Raw genomic sequence first — 21,531 nt, forward strand, 5'->3', positions numbered from 1 at the left:
ATTATATTTCCTATTTCAAAAATTCGCAGATAGCTTCATTCAGATGTTGGATTTTGATAAGAATTTGTTTAGGGGGTAAAGATTCTACAAAACCTATATACGCATAGAGGTCTATAGTAGAATTGGTCTGACTTTAGGAAGACACGTTTAAAAATCATAAAAGTCTGTTTAATTTTAAACATAATTTTACCTGTGGAAACCCGCCTATTACTCGGATCGATGATGTTACAAATTAATCTAACATTAATATGAAATGCTTCGTATGTTAATGCTAATATGTCATTAATATGTAATGGAGTAAATGGACTGTTGATCCTCCGCAGCCCTTGATGGACGTGGTTAATTCAAGGGGTGTCCCACTTCGCCGAAACTAATTGCGATGGCAGTTTCTTCTCTCTATCCCAAATTCTAGATTGAGATATTAAAAATGTAACATTGTAGATACGTTCAACGTGGGAAAACGTTATATTACACATGTTAAAATTATATATGTGTTTTGACCCCTCGTTCGGGACACGCTACAAATGTCCTTTATGATTTGAAATAGTTAAAATTACTTATGTTCAGGTCTTTAAAGCAATCTGAAGAAAATTTGAGAAAAACAAATATAAGCATTAATAAAAAAGGTTACTTCTAAAGTATAAATCATATTCTTTATTTTTAAAAAGATAATGAATTACAGGTAAAAATTCATTCAATCTTGATTAATGAGCAATAACACCATGAACATTGATTCATTAAAGAGAATTTATCAGACCTGAAGTACTAAAAAATATAACGATGAAAACATACATAGAAATGCGGAAGAAAAACATAATGGTAGAGAAAGAGAGAAACGAAATATATACAATATGTAAAAAAAGAAATATTTCTTTTTAATTTTTGGAAACGTAAATAATAGTAGGAAAAGAAAAAAAATTGAAAGAGCAAGAAAAATGACAACCAATTATGATCATAAATCGAACGTTTTGGCACCAACTGTGTGACAGCTGCAGAAGTTTTAAATTTTGAAATGCTAACCATTTATAAAACAATTATTTTTTTTAACAAAAAGGACTCTTTCGTAATGTGAATAAGTGACATGACAGAAAAATGAATGAAGATAGTATTGTCATTTTCAAAATATCAGCCATACGTACCCAAAGAAATAAAAGTGTAAATATTAAGGGAGACACAACAAGAAAATGACAAAAGCGAAAGAAAACAAGAAAGAATGAGTGTGTGAGTGAAAGAGAAAGAAAAAAACGAGTAAGTGAAAGAATGGGACAGAAAGAGAGAGAGAGAGAGAGAGAGAGAGAGAGAGAGAGAGAGAGAGCGTGAGCGAGAAGGACAACAAGTAAATAGCAGATAAGTACTGGAGAAAGAAAAGAAAGAAAGATACAGTAAAAAAAAATTGTTGTTTTATAAAAGAATTATAAGAAAAAAAGAGAGAAAGATTGATCCCTTTATTTAACTACGTAGACAGACCTGGTGCGAATGTGCTATTAGGAATCTTAACAACAATCTCCAAATTGTCAAGAAGCTGTTAAATTTTCGTGTCTAACCTCTATTAGAAGTCAATACGGTCTAATAAGCGGCCCACTCAAAGTACTCGATTTGAATTGTCACGAGTTCGTCTTTCGAAATCCATTTGCATTGAGTGTAACTTTGTAATGGGCTGAACGTGGTGAAGGAATAAGAAGAGAAATTACATAGTACGAACTCTCATACAACTCGGGTAAATGCGCGTCGGTTCGTTAGAATGAGATCCTGCCATATGACGACTCTCAGGACGTACAAAGTTAACGAATCTCCTCTTTGTCGAAATGCTTTAATATAGGATTTTTCGGTTGAATGAACAGCAAAGACGATAATCGCGGCTTTTGAATCGGTTGAATCCTTTTGTCTTGAAACTCACATCTTCGTCCATTCGGCTCAGTAACTGTTTATAACTGTTTCCTCCGTCTGAGATTTTTTGACAGTTTGGAATTGTTTCAACCCAAAATAACCTTACACACTTTAAATACATTTAACGCAAACGGTTTTCCTTATTATTGTTGGATGAGAAAAATCTTCAACAAACAATTATAATTTTTTTCACCTGCATTAGTAATTATAAAAAATAATTGTTCGAATTAATTCAGTTGAATTCAAAGAATTTTATTGGTTATATTACTTCCTGATAGTTATGAGGTACTCTCGACTAATTGAATTAAATTCCTTTTAAAAGTAAAACTCCAGAAATTATTTCTACAAATTAATTTTAACAAATCACAGAACATGTTATATTATGTTTAAATTTAGTATCATGTGTTCACCACATAAAGTTTTCTAAGACTCATTAAATCGTAAGAATATTGTAATTTAGTATTTAATATGTTTTTTAACTAACAACTTGTCAGTGTGATAAAGTTTTGGGTTGAGTTTATTTAGATCGCACCCAATAAACTGAATAAGCTTATCGAATGATTTTTTCAACAATTTTTTTCATTTTTTAAATTATATTTTTAATTATTAAAATTTAATTTATTGTATAAAATTAATTACACTAAATAACTCAAAAAATACATTTTCAAATGTGTTACACTATTTTCGCATATATTTCCACTAGGTTGCATGTGCTTTTCCACGAAGAAAAACAGAGACATGGAAATCAACAGAAATATCATTGCAATAGTAATTATTTGAGCAATTCCTATTGGAAAAGTGAACAAAAAGGACATTTTCACTCTCACTTATCCATTATCTATCTCTCGAAGAAATAGGAGAAAGGGAAAGTGAACAAAAAAAGGACAACTCACTCTTACTTACCCTCTATCTAGCTCTCTGAGAAATTGGAGAAAGGAAAAGTGTACAAAAAAGGACATTCTCACTTTCACTTGGGATATCTATCTCTCAGAGAAATAGTAGAAAGGGAAAGTGAACAAAAAAAGGACATACTCACTCTTATTTACCCTCTATCGAGCCATCTGAGAAATAGTAGAAAGGAAAAGTGCACAAAAAAGAACATTCTCACTCTCACTTGGGATATCTATCTCTCTGAGAAATAGGAAAAAAGGAAATTTAACAAAAAAAAGGACATACTCATTCTTACTTACCCCCTATCTAGCTCTCTGAGAAATTGGAGAAAGGATAAGTGTACAAAAAAGGACATTCTCACTCTCACTTGGGATATCTATTTCTCTGAGAAATAGGAAAAAAGGAAATTGAACAAAAAAGAACATTCTCCCTCTCGCTCACTCTCTTTCTCACTTTTCCACTCTCTGTCTCTCCCTCTATTTCTATCTATCTCCATCTGAGAAATAGGGAAAACGAATGTGGACAAAAATATTCTCAATCTCTCTCTCTCTATCTATCTCCATCTATCTTTCTTTAAAGAAGTAAATAAAAAGACATTCTGACTCTCTCTCACTCTCTCTATCCCTATCTCTATCTATGTGAGAAATTGGTGGAAGGAAAAGTGAACAAAAAAAGACACCCCTACTCTAACTGTAATAATACAGATAACCGATGTATCTTCTGCTTTAATTATTTACTAAATAAAAATAAACAAATGGAGTCGCAAATCTAGATAAAATTATAATTTTTATTAATTTCAAAAGTAAAAAAATCGCTAGAATAGGACATAAAACGTCCAGATAGAAAGCAAACCAAGTAAATTAGACAAATATATAAAAGGGTAAGAGAGAAAAACATATGAAAGTGCAATTGAAATAAATGAAAATCAGTAATTAAAGAACAACAAAAGTGGGGAAGAAGTTCTAAGAAATATGATATATTTTATCAAATGTTAATGTCATATATAAACTTATAAACATACAGATTAATTTATATACAGTTTACACTCCTTTCACGTATATACAATTATATATTTATATACATCAGAGAGTGAGAGACAGAGAGAGAAAGAGAAAGGGAGAGATGTTATTGTGGCAAAAATCGAACCCCCACACTAATCTCTCTCACTACTAAGATATTAATTCATCCAATTACTAACAAAAGTTAGTAAATCGATTAATTATGATTGGTCATGGGTTTAGAAATTATACCTTTTGTATCAAAGATAATTGAAATTTATTGGCACCCTTGTTAATAATCTGGAACAGGCTTTTCCCCCTCGCTGGGCAGAGAACATTCACGAATCCAAAATACTGGACATTTGGTTTAAATGACATACACAAAACCACATACTTCACCAAAAATCATTCACATATTGCTTTCAGAATATTACATTAACAAAATTGAGTTAAAATAAAAAACGTGACACCAATATCGAGTTGCTGTAAAAAATGCTAACGTTGAAAACAATGATAAGCTGTCGTTCCTAAGAACATATTACAACTATTTATTCCACTCTATTGATAGGTTGAAAAATTCCAAGATCTCCGTGGTTGAAAATCATTCAATTTAGTAAATTGCATCGCGTTTCGGGCTCCTGGTCCATTATCAGCAATTAAACCAATGAGGTGACTAAAATATAATATATGTTCTATGACAGTTTTAAAAAAAATTTTTGACCACATTCCCCTCAACAAACAAAGGGAGTGGAAAAATAATATATATGTATCATTGGCATAGTCCAAGTATAAATACTTTTATTTAAATGATTGGAAATTACTGATGGGTGTGCCTTCAGAATGGGAATTATACCATGAGATTTCTCTATGTTTAGTTTTTGATGATGGGCCAGGAGCCCGAAACGCCATGTAATTTACTAAATTGAATAAAGGTTTTTAACCACGGAGATCTTGGAATTTTTCAACCTATCAATAGAGAAGATAAGAACCGTGGAGTTGGTAATATATAAAATAAGATGATTAAAACCACATAAATTTGGTTGAAGAAGTGAGTAGCGGCCCGGAGAGATATATCTCAGAAAAACACTTTTTTTTTACTAGCGGCGTTTCGACCTTTATTCAGGTCATTTTCAAGGCCGGGTGCATTACAAACATATGGCGTTTGTGAAACTTGTGTAAAAATTCTCCAAAAAAAAAGTAAACGAATATAAAAATAAATGTGAGTTAATGAAAGTAAACTAATAAAATAATACTCACATAACGTGTAGTATTATTTCTGTAGTGTCATGTTTCTTAAGCGTATATGTGGTGAAATTGTTGAGAGATGTGAATGTGTATGCTGCTGTTTTTATGAAATTGTGACAGGATGTGTAAGTTAAAATTAAGAACGGAAACCATTAAGGGCTAAAACATGTTTTACTATTATTTACCTTATAGTACAAAAAAACTAATAAACTAAAAAAAACGTAAAATTAAAATATTTCAATTAATTACGGTTTTAAGTTGAGATAAAAAAGTCAGTGTCACGAGCGGGATTCGAACCCACGATCTTCCGCTGGATACGCCGCTGCTCTACCACTTGAGCTATCAAGCTATATAGTTATCTAGCCGAAGATCGTGGGTTCGAATCCAGCTCGTGACACTAACTTTTTTATCTCAACTTAAAACTTTAATTAATTGAAATATATTAATTGGTCAAGCGGACAACGAAACTAGTGAATTTAGAGAATAAAATTAAAAAATATTCAAATACATTTTACAAACTCGTACTTCAGGAAATTTACAATTGAATTCTTTTCTTTCAAGTATCGTGGGTCTAAATAGTTCTAAACAATTCGAGCCGGCAGAACCTGTTTCGATAGTTTTAAGCCTTAGTTGGTTGCTGATTGCCGATCCGATTAGAAACTGTTGCCATCAACGTTTCTGATTAACGCTTAAGGGTTTTTAAAGCTGAAATGCTGGAAGGAAAGTTTTTTAATCTGCACTTTGTTTCAAGGAAAGGAGATAGGAAAAATCCAAATTGAATTAACTTCCTAGAGGGTCCGCCTCACTTTAAGGCTATAATTAACCGTTTGATGTTATACCTTTCTCATTACTGAACTACAAAAGCAATCTTTGGATGAATTATTTTAATACAATGAATTATAATGTCGTTATATTTGCAGTTTTCTTTACAAAGCGAATCTTCGTAATTTCGACGGATACGTTAATTCCGTTGGTTACTTTCCAGTATAAGATTATAAAATTAAAAAAGATTATTATGGGTTTGATACTTTGATTTATTATATTTAAAGAGATTTTGTAAGAACGAAAATTGTGAAAAGAGCAAGGTTAATGGCGTAAATCGTTTTCACAAGGCATATTTTAAATGAAAATTCTCTTTTTTTTTAATATTAAAATTTTTATTTGGAAGTCGTGAGGTGGGGTCTGGTGCGATGGAGGTTTTAGAAAAACATTTTCTTTATCGTGCCAACGTTTCGATCTTCATTGAGATCATCTTCAGGGCTCAAAGTGTTTGTCTTCTGTATAATTGTGCCATTCTTGCGTGTCGTGTTGAGAGTGCCCTCTATGATTCTATGAACAGCTTTCAACTACATATGGACACCAACAAAAGAGTATTCTGAAGGACATCGCCAACAATGAGAAGAAACTCGCATCGGCTATTGGGCATTCTCAATGTTAATTCTGATGTTGGCACGATAAAGAAATTTTTTTTCCAAAACCTACGTCATACCAGGCCGCACAACCTCCAAATAATCATCAAGTAACGGTCACAACACCACTCATTAAAATTTTTTATTTACATGATATGCGCCTGGCATTAAAATAACCTACAAATATAACTGCAAAGTGGCACTGCTGCGCTCCAAAGTAAAAGACCTAATACAGACCTAAAAGGAGTAAGACGTGAAAAGGTAGATTCGAAATAGGTGAAAAATAACTAAGAAAACATAGCAACCTGACAATGGATGTCAGAGCACGAAGGAATTTCTGGGTGATGAACAAGGAGATGAACTGACCAGACCGCATATAAGCCCAGAACATATAATTGGGATAACACATCAACGTCCTACATCTCCCAAGGGGTTTCATCCAAAGAGAAAAGGCCCACACATACCGATAAGTACATTCAATCTCAGAAAACAAAATGAAAAACGAAACGTGACACTACTCAACAAAAGAAAATTTTACAGGAGAGTGTAAATGAAGTTTACTTTTTGTACTTAGTAATTAAGTAAGCGCCATTAGTGTTTTTGACAATAAAAACTGCCATTATCTGTCAATATTGTCTTTTGTTTCTCCAATACATAAGCGAAATCCCCAAACTTTAAAAATCCAGCTGTACTACACCAAAAAAGCTACCCGTTTGGACTTAGGACACTTTTCTTGCATACATTGGCTCTCAGTAATTTAAGTTAGTTTATTTGCTGTAACGATAATGGTGGTCAATGACCGATTGTAAAGCTAGTTTTTTGTGTTAGTAACAGGCTACATACAAACCTAACAAATGAGCATAAATATCCGTGGAGCAAGCTTTACGAAGATTATTTTTGACCCAAATGTGTTTTCCTCCTGGAGTCTGGGGTATTTAGTTATTTAAAATAGAAAATTAATTATTCAAATAACGGTTTTTTGATTATTAAAAATAATGGAATTAAAACATTTAAAAAATCGAACTATAAAAAAATGTATAAGTTAAAACGCAAAACAAAACAACAAAAAATATGGAAAAGTAATAATTAAGAACGTTATTGAAATAAAAGAAATGAAACTAAAATAATTCACGAACACTCTAGAACAAGCTATGGTCTTGAAAAAAAAAGTAAATAAACAATATACAAATATGCAAATAAACTCTGAATCATGAATGTATCAATGCTCCAAGTTGCCATTATTGATCCCGTGACGGGCAAGAATTTTATATTAAAAGATGTTTCGGCTATTATAACAACCGTAAGTTATAAATTGCAGTGACACGACTAAAGATCACCGGATCAGCATAAAATCCTTCGGTAAAGCGGGGAACACACTTATCCGTTGCAACGCTATGCGACGCTACCCGACGCCTTGCCTCGTGCCATTGTCACGCCAATCATAATCCAGCAACTTCAGTTGAAGAACTGTGGCAAATGCTTGTCAATCCATCTCCCCTGTCTCAATCGCTCTGCGCACCGGTGAAGTGGGGTTAAAAAGAGCAAACCTTTGCATCTGTACCCAGGACAGGCAGTTTGAACATGAAATGTGATTAATAAGTAGCGAAATTAAATGACTGTTTTCCCCCAAACTTTTTGCCATAACTTTGTCATTTTTGACTAATTTAAAAGCCTATTGCGCCATTGTTTTCAGCGTAAAAAACCCTTCAAACCGGGAACACACTTACTCGATGCAACACTATGCGACGCTACCCGATGCCTTGTCTCGTTTTGGTAGGGTGTGCACATCTTTGCGACGTCAAGAGCACGCCACGTACAGTCAAACAGCGAGTATCACAAATCAGTATCACAATCGCAACGCCTCTTTTGTTCTTAATGTAAAACCTTGTAATAAATTGTTGGTTAAATTTTATGAGCATAACCATGTAATAAATTAAGGTTAATTTTTTTAAATAAAGTTATTCCGGTGTTTCGATAAATTTTCTTCCTAACCATCATAAATAAATAATTGTTATAAAAACTCATGAATTTTTGATCTCGTTTAATTTGATTTACATTAAAATAAGAATATTGTAATCAATATAACGACAAAATTACAGATACATAGTTTGAAATAAACTACAGAAAATATGAGTGTCCTGTTCTGACTCGGCTACTCGACGAAAACGGTGTAATTTTATGAGCAAAACCATGAAATAAATTGTTAGATAAATTTTATGAGCAAAACCGTGTAATAAAATGTTAGTTAAATTCATTATATCAAAAAAATTAAAATTAATTTTTTTAAAAACTAATGAATTTTTGATCTCGGGTAATTTGGTTTATATTAAAATATACGTATGTTTACATTAAAATACGTTATGTTGTAATTAATATAACGGCAATATACAGTAGTTTGAATAAAAATATGAGTACAGGTTCTTTTGTCTTCGACTGTACTCGATGCTACTCGATGAAAATCTGGACAGTGGGGATCGCATAGCGTAGTGTAGGGTAGCGTTGCGTGGCATCGGGCAGAGGTGCATGGGGAGGTATTACAATTTTATGGAAAATCGGACTTTGGATTTGCGTCGTGTAGCATCGGGTGTGTTCCCCGCTTAAACAAGAAAAAAACTGACGTAAAAAAACTTTTCCTGATAAATATTCACACTGATGCTTTAAAGCTCGACATATAACTAAGATATGCGCCTTTTCTTAATGATGTCCGTACGTTCCCACCAATTCAAAAGTGACACTTAGTGCTGTTTAGAAGCTAAGAGTCGACCTACAGTTGTGTCATGTTTCCTGTACCATCACACATCTGAATACTAAACAAAAATGCGATTTTTGTAATTTTAAGAGTTGGGGTCACTTTTTCACTTTTCTTGTGAGTGGGCGAAATATCAAGAACTGTATACAATAAAGCAGTTTTCAGGAACAAGAGACAGAGATTCAATCACAATTTTAATATGGGGCGGCATTCCAACTCGGTAAAACGAAAAATAAATTTAGCTGTAATTATATTATTCAAGTGAGACAATACCGATTGAAATTAAAGCAAAGCAATGGTTCAACGTATGTAGAGTTCATTTTTTCATACAAGATCAAATAATACCATGAACCATTCTAAAATTCCAGCATGTTTGAAAATCCATTATCATCCGGAAAGCTTTGTATATTTTAAATCCCGCCCAGTTAAAATTGCTAAAACCCTAGAATCTTTTCCTCGTTTTCGAACCGCATGGCTAAAATACACACTTTCAAATTTAAGCCGATTAATTTTTCAAAAAATGTGGCCAATGTCGACAGATGCAATACTTTTAGACTAATGTTAACCAATTGATTTAGATAGATTTAAATAAAAATTGTTCATAATGACAAGGAAGTTCACTTATTAAATTTTAATTAGAATTTTAAATTATTGTAAAAAACGATGTCATATATATACATTTCTACATTTTGTCCAATATATTAACATTACTGTACTCTTTATACTTCTAAAATATTTTTTAACAAACAGGTATTCATTTATAGAGAAAAATTTGTCCTATCTGTTAAGGTTTTTTTCCCAAGCACATTAAAACTTTACGGAAGGAAAGTTTTCATCTTTTAGAATTAACTTATTTATAATTTTTAATTCAGGAAGAAGAGTTTTAATTGACGCGCTTTAAATGCCGCGTTTATTATCAAAAGAGAGTTTTCCAAACTCGCAGATAAGTTTTAATTATAAAAAAACCTGTAAAGTAATAACTGTTACAGTTGTTTTTGCTTTGTTTTGTTTTCGTTTTCATTATGTTTTTACGTTACTTAAATGAAATATTTCAAATTAATCGGTAGAAAAGCTGAAAATATTTGGTTTTTTTTCATAAAGAAGGATTAAAATGAATGTAATTTAATATATTTCTTGTATTATAATTTTCATAACTTCGTTATTACTAGTTTATTGTAGGTTATTGTTTATTTAGCTGTAGGTAACGATTATTTTGACCTGGTTAATGCTGGGTTGGGCTACGTCATCTTCAGTATGTCTGTGTGATCTTTGTCAAGTCCAAACACTTTTTAGGAAGAGAGGGTAAGGCGACTGTTATCTTTGTCGGTACGACGAGATAAGCCTGTTTTTTTTTTTTTTTTTTTTTTTTTACTGTTCCTGTCGGTCTTTTTGATCATTTTTATGAGTTTTAAAATGTTAAGTTTTATATTTTCAAGTTTTGGTGTTTGTTCATTTTTCGGCCTTTTTGTGCGTAGTGTAGTTTCAGGTTTGTGTTTATCTGAAGTAAAGATTTTTCCCGACTTTAGAAGTAAACAGAAGAATTAAGTGGTTCACTACTTGTAATAGTTGGTACTTAAACTTCCAGCACACACTGTTTGTCCTTACGAAAGCAACCACTTTTGACTTATTAAAATTTACTTGAATATATTTCTTCCAGGAACGTTCCATACTGACGATATTTTTTGTAATAAGTGCGGACTTTAGGCAATAATAATTAAGTCATCAGCATTCACGGACACTGGATCGAGGTACGGTCTTTAAGAAGAAACCAAATTTAGTTGTTACTGCCAAGCTTTCGACCTATTTTAAGATTATCATAGCAAATGATACAGATCCTTGATCCAGATTGTTCGTAACTGAAAAAGTGGTCGATACTTCTCATACACATCAGCATTTAATACACTTTTAATATGTGATTTCATGATTGTATTCCTGTTTTTAATTCATCGTCTAAGCGCTTCATAAATAATGCCAATAGGAGAGTACCGAGTAAGCCTCCTTGTCATACTCCCTGGTTAACTGTGAACCGATTTACCGATAGAAGTTCATTATTTATAAATTATGAGATTAAGATTAAATGACTACTAAAATTGTACTAAACATTTACTTCCTGCCCGTTTATTCTTACATATTTATACTTTTGATAATTGAGAATTTGCAGTTTATTTGACATGCAAGATAACTTCCGTATATACTACGTCTATAGTATTGACGTATATTCACTGGATACCTGTACATTGAAACTTGCACATTTTCTCCTCTCATAGGTAAAACATTGAACCAACGATGTTATGTATCCTAATCCTACACTACGTTAGGTAACCTAACGAATCCCTAACATTAACCTTATCTCACCTATTCATGCTAGCCTGACCCAATCCATGCAAGAAAATCGATTACTCGAAATGGTCACGTCACAAGTTATGCATCTAACTCAAAAGATGTTAGTACTGGGTGTCCCAGTTCCTTCTGACGAAACTCAGGGAATCGATTCTACTCTTCGTTTGGAGCAAAAAATGCCCAGGAGAAAATTTTCGGAAAGTTCTATATTTTGAAGATATACGTCAATTTCGGTTTTTTCAACTTTTCACTACCTTACCACATAAAAACGCTCACAACTTGCAAAATGTTGAGACTACAACAAATCCAATTACACCACTTGAAAGAAGGCTTAATTTGCTGTAATTTACTTCTATTTGAAATAATCTGAATGATATAAAATGTTAGCCAATACCAGTTGGAACATATCAAAATTACAAAATTTAAAATTTTGGTCATTATTGAACGTTCTACTGAGGTTACAAAAAAATACCTACAACTTGTCAAATTTCACAAAAACTTCTTCATCTAATATGCTTTACGTTGATATATCCAGGTTTTTACATAACTTTCTAGTAGAGTTGAAAAATAACAATTGAATGTTCGAAAACGTTCTTGCTACAAGAAGAACCATTGCATTTTGTATGGAACTTTCTGGTATGGTTTTTGTGAGATTACAGATGTGTCATTTTTGCTTTACAAAGTGAGTTCTAATTGATTTATTACTCCCCCCCCTTCAAATTTACCTTAGCACACGTTTTCGAACATTCAATTGTTATTTTTCAACTCTACTAGAAAGTTATGTAAAAACCTGGATATATAACAAAATATACATAAACTGGCATAGTGGCATAATGTTAAAAATTCATTGTTGTAAATTTAGACAAATTTACAAACAATAAAATAGCAAGACTTGCCGGACGAAATCAAAAGTTCTTTCCTAATTTATATTTTACTAAATTATTTCAGTAGTTAATTATTATTCAAAACTAGCCGCTACAAGAACTGCTAACTAAGCGTGTATATGCCTATATTAGCTTAATAATTAATTGTAGAATAATTAATGCTTGAAAGGAATTTTAACATGGATTTCTTTTTACAGATTGCCACTGTGAAAACGGAGGGGTGTGCAAGAAGAAAGGCGAGTGCCGATGCAGGCCTGGGTTCGTCGGGCCTCGCTGCCAAACGGCTGTCTGCAGGCCCAGGTGCAGAAACGGAGGCGTCTGCAAAAACGGCGTCTGCCAGTGTCCCGACCACTTTACCGGATCTATCTGCCAGACACGTAAGTCACACGTTCTTGACACATGGCAAATATAACTAAGAGAAGAAAGTGAAAGAAAACAATCGCCGAAATAGAAGTAACTAAATGGAATAATTTTTTATTCAAAATGAGTAAAAATTATTAACGTTTGTTGCTAATTATAAATGATAGTATTATGATCGGGGTATTTTAAGGCTATAAGACGTACATAAGCAATGGAGTCAATAAACACAAATGCCAATCATTCCTCGTACTTGTTTAGGAACCCCACAATAAACCTGGTACAACCATGGATTCTTACGTTTTCCTAACTAGTTATCCTTAACATATCATAAGAAGTCGTATACTTTTCGTTTTTATAAATCAATAGGGTTTTCAATAACGAATAATTGTTCTAAAAGTTAAAAGCCTTGTTTCCTTTTACCACTGCGTTTCACACCAGTGACAAACTGTCCGACTTGAATGTAAAAATGCAAAGGGCTGCTGCAGAGCTGGTCGTCGAACTTCAACGTCTGTTAAAACGGTAAAAGTTTTAACCCAAGTAGAATCTGTCGTTCGAGTCATATTCGGCCATTGGTTTATCCCAAAAGACAAATTCTAAACTGACCGGGGTCCGAATTCAAAATTTCCCTGCCATTGTCGACGTCCCAGTTTCGGCCTTTGATTTTGTGGCCTCGGATTGAGTTAGCGACAGTTTTTTTTCTGGTACAAATGCAATAGAACAATTACAATTTAACGACGGGTGAATCCATGAGAAATGTGACGAAGTGAGACCAACATCCAAACCATACAATCAAAACCTTCCGCAATTCTTTCACTCTAAGATTCCACTTGATAAGACACAAAAGTATTTAGTGTAAAAGTAAATACTAAATAACATCCTCGGCATAAAAATTCTAAAAATGAGTGTTCATTTATTGTTGAAAAACATAACGAAACCAGCGGAAAATTTTCAGAATATTTATATAAATTCTACGTTTGAAAAATATATGCAAGGAGATAAAATTGTATATATATATAAATATATATATATCTTCCTATCAACTTGACGTCCCCTCGAAGAAATTTTACATTGAAACCGGCATCTAAGGCAAAACAGCGTCCGTATATGGACGCCGATTCGCCGGGTCAGTGCTTCCAGCTCATTATCATCAGAATAACACTTGTACCAATTTTCGAGTGGACGTTCAGATTGCGTTTTGTACCAATATTTGAATACTGATAGTTCTCGCAAATTCAGACTGAACGCCACAGTCGTTTTCGTATATTTTAAAGACTGTTTTAGTCTTACACTTCTCGTGGGGTCGGCGTCCGATTTTACTACGGCGAATATTTTAATCGTACACATTTCAGTGGATTGAGCGTCCGATTTTACTACATTACCAGGAAACCCCTTCTACTGCTTTTTCTTGTTTCGGAACGTCGCCTGCCGGTAGTTTTCTGGGAATCAGTTTTATTTTTGCCATGGTGGATTCACTAAATGAAACATGAAAAAATGTATGATTTTAGTCTAAACTCAGATTTTTTTTTACATAACATCGTAATTTCTCAACTTTAGCGTCATTAAAATATAAATCCGACCTGTATTTTGCAAACCACGTTAAATTTTCCTCAGGATAACAAAATTTTCGTTCAAAAAATCGCGTTTCCGATTACACAGTAGCCTCATAAATAATAACAAATAGGATAACCCGTATTTTTTTGGGGGGGGATTCTCAATTGTGGCTCGTGCAATGACTTTTGAATCAAAATTTTAGCGGAGCGGATTTCACCAAATTTGCCTTTGGTAAGATAAGTAATCTAAGGACATACTCACTTATACGCTTTTTTTAAATTTTCTTGGTGAAATCTCCTTTGCAAAGTTGAAAAACGTGTTACCGAAACCAAGGAGAGCAGCAACACAGGAACATCGTATATGCCATAGTTTTAAATAAAACATTTATTAGTTGGTTAAAAAAGTCAGGGAGAGAGAGAGAGAGAGAGAGAGAGAGAGAGAGAGAGAGAGAGAGTGCGAGAGAGTGAGTGAGCAAGTAATGGAGAATTTACCGAGCTTCTGAAAGAAAACAAGCAACTTTCTCCGTAATCTCCTTTTTGCCTCTTAGCTTTACGTTTTGTTTTAATATAACACCGTCAGGAAGTCAAACCAGATAAAACACAGTCACATTAAATGCAAACAGTAAAGAAAGACAATATAAAAATTGTCGTTCTTCGAGACATTGAGCTAATTGATAGTAAAGATATTAATAATTGATAAAAATGCAAAGACTGAGGACGTGATACTATTGTGAAAAAAGACCACACGTACTTAGAAACGCAGACACGTTCCTATTTCTGTTGAAGAGCGTGTGAACATACTAAACCTTCACGACTGATCTGGCTTGGAAGTTTAATCTATCAATGGCTCCGTGTTTGAGAACAATTTAAATTAAATGAGTATTATCTCTCTCTTTCTCGCTCACTCCGCTCTCTCTCACTCTCTCTCTCTCTCTCTCTCTCTCTCTCTCTCTCTCTCTCTAGTTTTGTTTTTGGTTTTATTGATACATAAGTTCTACAAATTGATAAGCCTGCGATAAAAAGAAAAAATATTTCAAAAAATTATATTGTCAAATTGTTAGTAAAACACAAAAAAATTCTATTTATTATAAATTATAATTGTAAAATATATTGTAAATACTAAATGAGTCTAAATCATATTATACATCACGTATAATTAAACTATATGACTCACGTTAAGTATAAGAAAGGTCCAAGAAATTAACTTTGCGTGATTAAATAAAACCATCAAAACAATCAATCTCAATTTCTTTCGCATTTTTTCACTCACTCTAACACACTTTATCTATCCATCTATCGATTTATGCCTATCGATAGATCTCGATCTCTCTGTCATACTTCCATCTCTCTTCCTTCATATTCTGTTTCTCATTTCTCTCTCTCCCTCTCTCTTTCTTTCTCCCTCCTCTTCATATTTTTCATTTTTTCGGTTTTCTTTTCCTTTCTATTTTCTCTGTTTGCATAAATTTAGTTGTTTCTTTAAATTTAAATAATTATTCTTTTTTCATTTAGTCTCTCTCTCTCTCTCTCTCTCTCTCTCTCTCTCACTCTCTCTCTCCCTCCCTCCTTCCCTCTCATTGTTCTCTGTCACTTTCTTCCATTCTATTTCTTCTGCTTGCAAATTTTATTTAAATTAAAATAATTATTATTTCTCTCTCTCTCTCTCTCTCTGACCGTCCTTGGCGTTCCTTAATCTCTCTCTCTCTCTCTCTATGACCGTCCTTGGCGTTCCGTAATCTCTCTCTCTCTCTCTCTCCTCTCTCTCTCTCTCTCTCTCTCTCTCTCTCTCCCTCTTCCTTACATACATACACAGGGAGGAGAAATCCATCTTAACTGAATATTATCAATATTTGTATGGTGTTTAGTGACCGTTAGTTAATGATTACATATTTGGAGATGGTGAGATGCGGTCTGGTGTGACGTAGGTTTAGAAAACATTTTCGTTATCATGCCCACGTTTCGATCTTTACTGAGATCATCTTCATCTCCTGGGATTTATAAACATTGTTTAAATTATGCAAATATATGTAAGATGTGAAAAAATGAATTTATACAATGATAGAAATTTTAGACAATCAAAGTATTTGTACTCACTCAAAGTGTTTTTTTCTGTGTAGATGTGCCATTATTGTATGTCGTGTTGAGAATGCCAGTGAGATGTGGATATTTTATGTTCATATACCTTGGATTTTGAAGGAGTTGGGAAGGCAGTAAGGATAGAAATTCATTTTCATATGAGAAGTCTTTGAGTTGAAAGGAGCCGATAATGAGAAAAAATAGGTAACATTCCAGATTATCCTTTCATGGTTACATAGTCGGGGTTAATTAGGGAAAGGAAAGACAAATTGTTGAAGAATTAGACTATGTAGAAATGATTGATGTGTAAACATCCCAGACCATGAAGATGATCTCAATAAAGATCGAAACGTTGGCACAATAAAGAAACTGTTTTTGTAAACCTACATCATACCAGACCATACTGATTTTATTGTTCTTCCTCATTTATCTTTTTAACTTTCTATCTCCAGTTTTCTTTCGCTTTTTCACTATATCACAATTTAGCTGTCCATATTTAGGTATGCAACTAACAATTACAATTTTTTTTGTAAGCACTACCTAACTATTTTAATTGGGCACCTGTGCTTGGAAACTTTGACCTTCTCATCCCTGTTAGAAAACGATTTCTGCAAGTCGTGACAACAAAACGTTCGTTATTTTTTTCAAAATAAATTTCTTTTTTGTTTCAGCAATATGCGATCCAATATGCCAAAATGGAGGACATTGTGTCGGTAACAACCAGTGCCTTTGCCCACCCAACACGAACGGAGATCAATGTCAGAATTGTAAGTTTAAAACCCACAAAAAAATACATAGCAGCAGCTATGTACGAGTACCTCCAAGCTCAGCAAAAAATTTAAGTAATTTTTTATCATTTAGATAAAATTATCTTGGAGATAATAATTACATGAGTTATCAAAAAAAAGCTTTAACACGTATTCTATTGCATTGCTATGCACCTTCTAATTTTTATTTTATTGATTTTATCAAACTTAATTATCAATTAATAACAGTTAGTGTTCTGTAATATTGACAAGACGAGTTAAGATTTGGTCGCTACATTAAAAAAAAAAAAAAATCAAGAGAAAATTTGATTTTTATATTAAATTATTCTGGTTTTATGTAAAATTAATGTGCTGAAAACAAGAGCTTGAAGTGCTATTTAATTAATTTATTAGTACATAATAATTAAGCACTATAAGTAGTGTTATTCTGAAGTAAAGAAAGTAGTTTTTCATCTGTTATATATTTATCATCATTATATCCAATGAAAATAGTCTGCATTTGCCATGGTATGGTAGTTGTGTGTTATATATTACCTTTCTATCTGTTGTCCAGTCACATGTGGTGGAGGATGCGAAAACGGAGGCACTTGTGTCGGTCCAGGACTTTGCGAATGTCCGCACAACGCGACCGGCGACCTATGCCAGGAGCCGATTTGCGACCCACCCTGCGAGAACTCGGCCACCTGCGCTCCGGGGAACACGTGCATCTGCCAGCCTCACTCATCAGGGCCCAGATGCCACGACAAGTACTAGCACTATCCGATTTTATCCGTCCGGGACTATTTCTACTTTAACAGGCTCAATACGAAATTCTTTCCAGGAAATGCGAGTACAGACCGGTGCAGGAACCGTACGTCAGGGGCTACAGGAGGCTCCTCCTCAAAAAGCACTTTGAGACAAAATGTGATCCCACCAATTGGAAATCGTGCATCAAGACGGTACCGGAATATCAGAATGTTTACGAGAGGGCTTACAGGACAACTTACAAATGCATAGACCAGCCCTGAGAATAAGTAATTTTTAATTAAGCATTAACCTTGATTTTTACGAGACTAGGTACATATTTCGCACATCCACAAGAAAAGTGACACATCTCAACAAAAGATAATTTTACAGGAGAGACAAATGAAATTTTACTTTTTTTATTTATTATTCCGAAATCGTGAGATGCGGTCTAGTGTGATGTAGGTTTCAGAAAAACATTTTCTTTATCGTGCCAACGTTTCGATCTTTATTGAGATCATCTTTAGGGCTCAAAGTGTTTGTCTTCTGTGTAATTGTGCCATTCTTGCGTGTGGTGTTGAGAGTGCCAGTCTGGCGGCATTGACTGGCACTCTCAACACGACACGCAAGAATGGCATAATTACACAGAAGACAAACAATTTGAGTTCTGAACATGATCTCAATAAAGATCGAAACGTTGGCACGATAAAGAAAATGTTTTTCTGAAACCTACATCACTCCAGACCGCATCTCACGATTTCGGAATAATTATCGATTAATTATCACTAATAATCATCACACTTTTTTATTTATGTTTTAAGTACAAGCCATTACGGTTTTTGCCAATAAAAACTGTCCTGACCCATCAAATTTGTCTTTATTTTCTCGAAGTCTTAAGCGAAATCACAAAACTTTAAAAATCCAGCTGTACTTAGTTTGTTTTGATGAATGATAATAGTGGTCAATGAATGACTGTAACGGTAATAATTTTTTTGTGATAGGAACAGACAACATGCAAAACTCCGATAATTGGAATACCTTTAACAGTTACAATTACTAATCTTTTTATGTAAGGTTGAAATGAAAAAGCTAATGCCACGAGCGGGATTCGAACCCACGATCTTCGGCTCAATACGCCGCTGCTCTACGCTGGCCACTTCATATGTCGCCGAAAATCGAATCCTGATTACACGACATTTGAAAAATGGCAAAAAGGAGGGAAAATTGAAAAGGTGGGGTTGAGATAGGAAGTTAGTGTCCGAGTGGATTGAAGTCACGATAGCTCAAGTGGTAGAGTAGCGGCGTATTTGGCCGAAGGTCGTGGGTTCGAATCCCGCTTGTTGCACTAGCTTTTTCATTTCAACCAAAACCTTACATAAAAAGATTAATTAATTGAAAGAAGCAATTTGGTCAATAGACCACGAAATATAATGGACTTTCAATAAATAACCTTTACCACTTTGGTTATACAGAGTGGAAAGTGCGATTCTGTCAAGCCATAAAACATCCAGAGCATCCCATCAAAAGTCCTCAGACAAATTGTCAAATCTCCTTACTTCTTCACTAACCTCACTATACAACAACTTCACTGTTCTTTTTGTCAACGAACTGATGCATTATGGATTCCAAAAGTTTCTTCAAATCTGATCCATCCTAATCTTGCTGCTTGAGCCATCTCTCTACACATGCCCATTCCGATTACCATGTCCCCCTTAAGGGCTTCCTTACCCCTTAATCCCTCACACTGAAAGACATTGGCTGGTCGTGTTTTTAGAATATGTGAAAAAATAGAAGGGTTGTCATTCCCCTATGTGCTGACACTAGTGTCTATACATCAGAGATTTCACCTGCCCGGATTATTACATCATATTATGATAAAAGTAATTTAATATAGAAAAGACGCATAAACAGACTTATATAGCTTATGTGAACGCATGTATAGTTTTAAGTTCGCCTGACAGCTTCTGATTAATCTACAATTGTTTCAGATCCAAAAAGAAGACACATATCTCAACTAATGAAGATAAAGGACTCCTTTATTATTCCAGAGATGTAAATAAATTCGCAAACATCCCAAAAAGAATTTCTTTTTAATTTCTTCTCCATTCAGCAGATCAAGCAAGTCTGCCACTGAATGAAAATAAAAATTCATCTAAAACACAGTACGAAGGAATTACCTTGTGTAACACCTTTATGAGTAATAGTCAATCTGGACAGATTTTTGTTTTTTGATAATCTTTCCACGTCGTTTGAGACTTTTAATGACAAAGTTTGAGTAATTTGTTTTTTCCTTTTTTAGTGATTTGTAGGCTTTAGTATGCAAAAAGGAAAAAACAATTAAACGCCGGTAGGATGTAAATAGTAAAAAAAAAGTTTTAAAAAAATAAAGAATGTACAATAAATATACTTTGTGCCATTGTTTATTTGATTAAAAAAATATAAATAACAAAAAAAATCCTTAGTAAGAGCTTTTTCTGTCCATTTCCCAATGTGATTTCAAATTTTATTTTAAGCGCTATATTTTTTTAATAATTTTTAAAATACGAAATATCAAAACGAAATAATTAAAAAAAGTTACTGCTATTTCACCATTGCTACTTAATGGGAGTAACTTTTTTTATATTGCGAGTGAAATATGTGTAAATTTTATTATTTATATACAATATAAAATTAGTAAAAACCTTATGAGAGAGATAATCTAACATCATGAAATTATGTAATTTTATATTGTTCTTATTAAAATTATGCGTAGATGATGTTTTCTTTTATTTTTATCTTTCAACTGAGATTACTTGTATATATTAAAATGCAAAACTATGGACCAAAAAAAACTTTAAAAATAAAGAAAATTGGTAGTTTTTCCGGTCCTGAAAAGTGTTTTTTGAACCTTCCAACTAAAGAAGAAAACCTTATAAAAAAAAGTCGTTAAACAGTGTTTAATCGATAATTAGAAGTGTATTGTTTTAAATTAAATTCATGGTAATTAGAATAGTCAGGTTATTTGTTAACGAGGAGTGAAGAGTGTAAATGTGCTATCTTATATGTAATTAAAAACACAGCCCTGGGATTCCTCTACATATCTGTGGAGGATTTTAGAAGTTAAGATTTAAGATTAAAAGAAAGAAAAATGTTTTTAACACTGTGTAATTTGAGTTGTAATTATCAATTTGCATAGTTCATAATAATGTAACTTTGATGTTTAAGTACATCCCCAAGTGTAGTTCGTTTTGTGTCCCTTAAACAGTACATTTCATGTGACATCATGTTACAATAGTTCTCAATAAATTTTATATGTTCAGTGTCTAATCATTTGCTTTACTGTTTGTCCATATTTGTTGTTCACAGGCCTGAAGATCTTTTTTTACGGGAGTACACAACAGCAGAGGTCATATCAACCCCGGTATCTTAAAAAAAAATAAAAACCTGGATTCGAACTGGGACTTTTACCTTATAGTGATGAAAGCCATGTCAACACTTTAACCATCGATGCCCCTCAAGTTTTCTTAAGCAATTAAATACTTTCATCTATTAAGTTTCTCATGTCATTTTGTAATAGAGTCAATGTTCCCATAACGCGCCTAGGATGTTGGCATTGGTTTGGGATAATTTTGCAATTCTGCACCATCTTTGAGCCTAGTGTCTGATGGCTGCA

The 21,531-nt window shown here is 33.3% G+C and overlaps 1 protein-coding gene across 1 annotated transcript in view; it reads left to right on the top strand.

Annotated features, from left to right (window-relative positions):
* LOC106669089 (adhesive plaque matrix protein 2-like) overlaps positions 1-20,270 on the top strand; it is a gene marked incomplete at its 5' end in the record, with an annotated part of 93,188 nt that extends 72,918 nt beyond the window's left edge. The window contains 5 exons of the mRNA XM_024230070.1: positions 12,601-12,780; positions 17,061-17,156; positions 17,710-17,902; positions 17,977-18,169; positions 19,868-20,270. Of these exons, the coding sequence (XP_024085838.1) occupies positions 12,601-12,780; positions 17,061-17,156; positions 17,710-17,902; positions 17,977-18,163 (656 nt within the window). The remainder of the gene's footprint in view (positions 1-12,600; positions 12,781-17,060; positions 17,157-17,709; positions 17,903-17,976; positions 18,170-19,867) is intronic.
* Between the last annotated feature and the right edge of the window lie 1,261 nt (positions 20,271-21,531).

This window comes from Cimex lectularius, unplaced genomic scaffold (assembly GCF_000648675.2).
Source record: "Cimex lectularius strain Harlan isolate CLEC.00 unplaced genomic scaffold, Clec_2.1 scaffold443, whole genome shotgun sequence".
NCBI lineage: Eukaryota > Metazoa > Arthropoda > Insecta > Hemiptera > Cimicidae > Cimex > Cimex lectularius.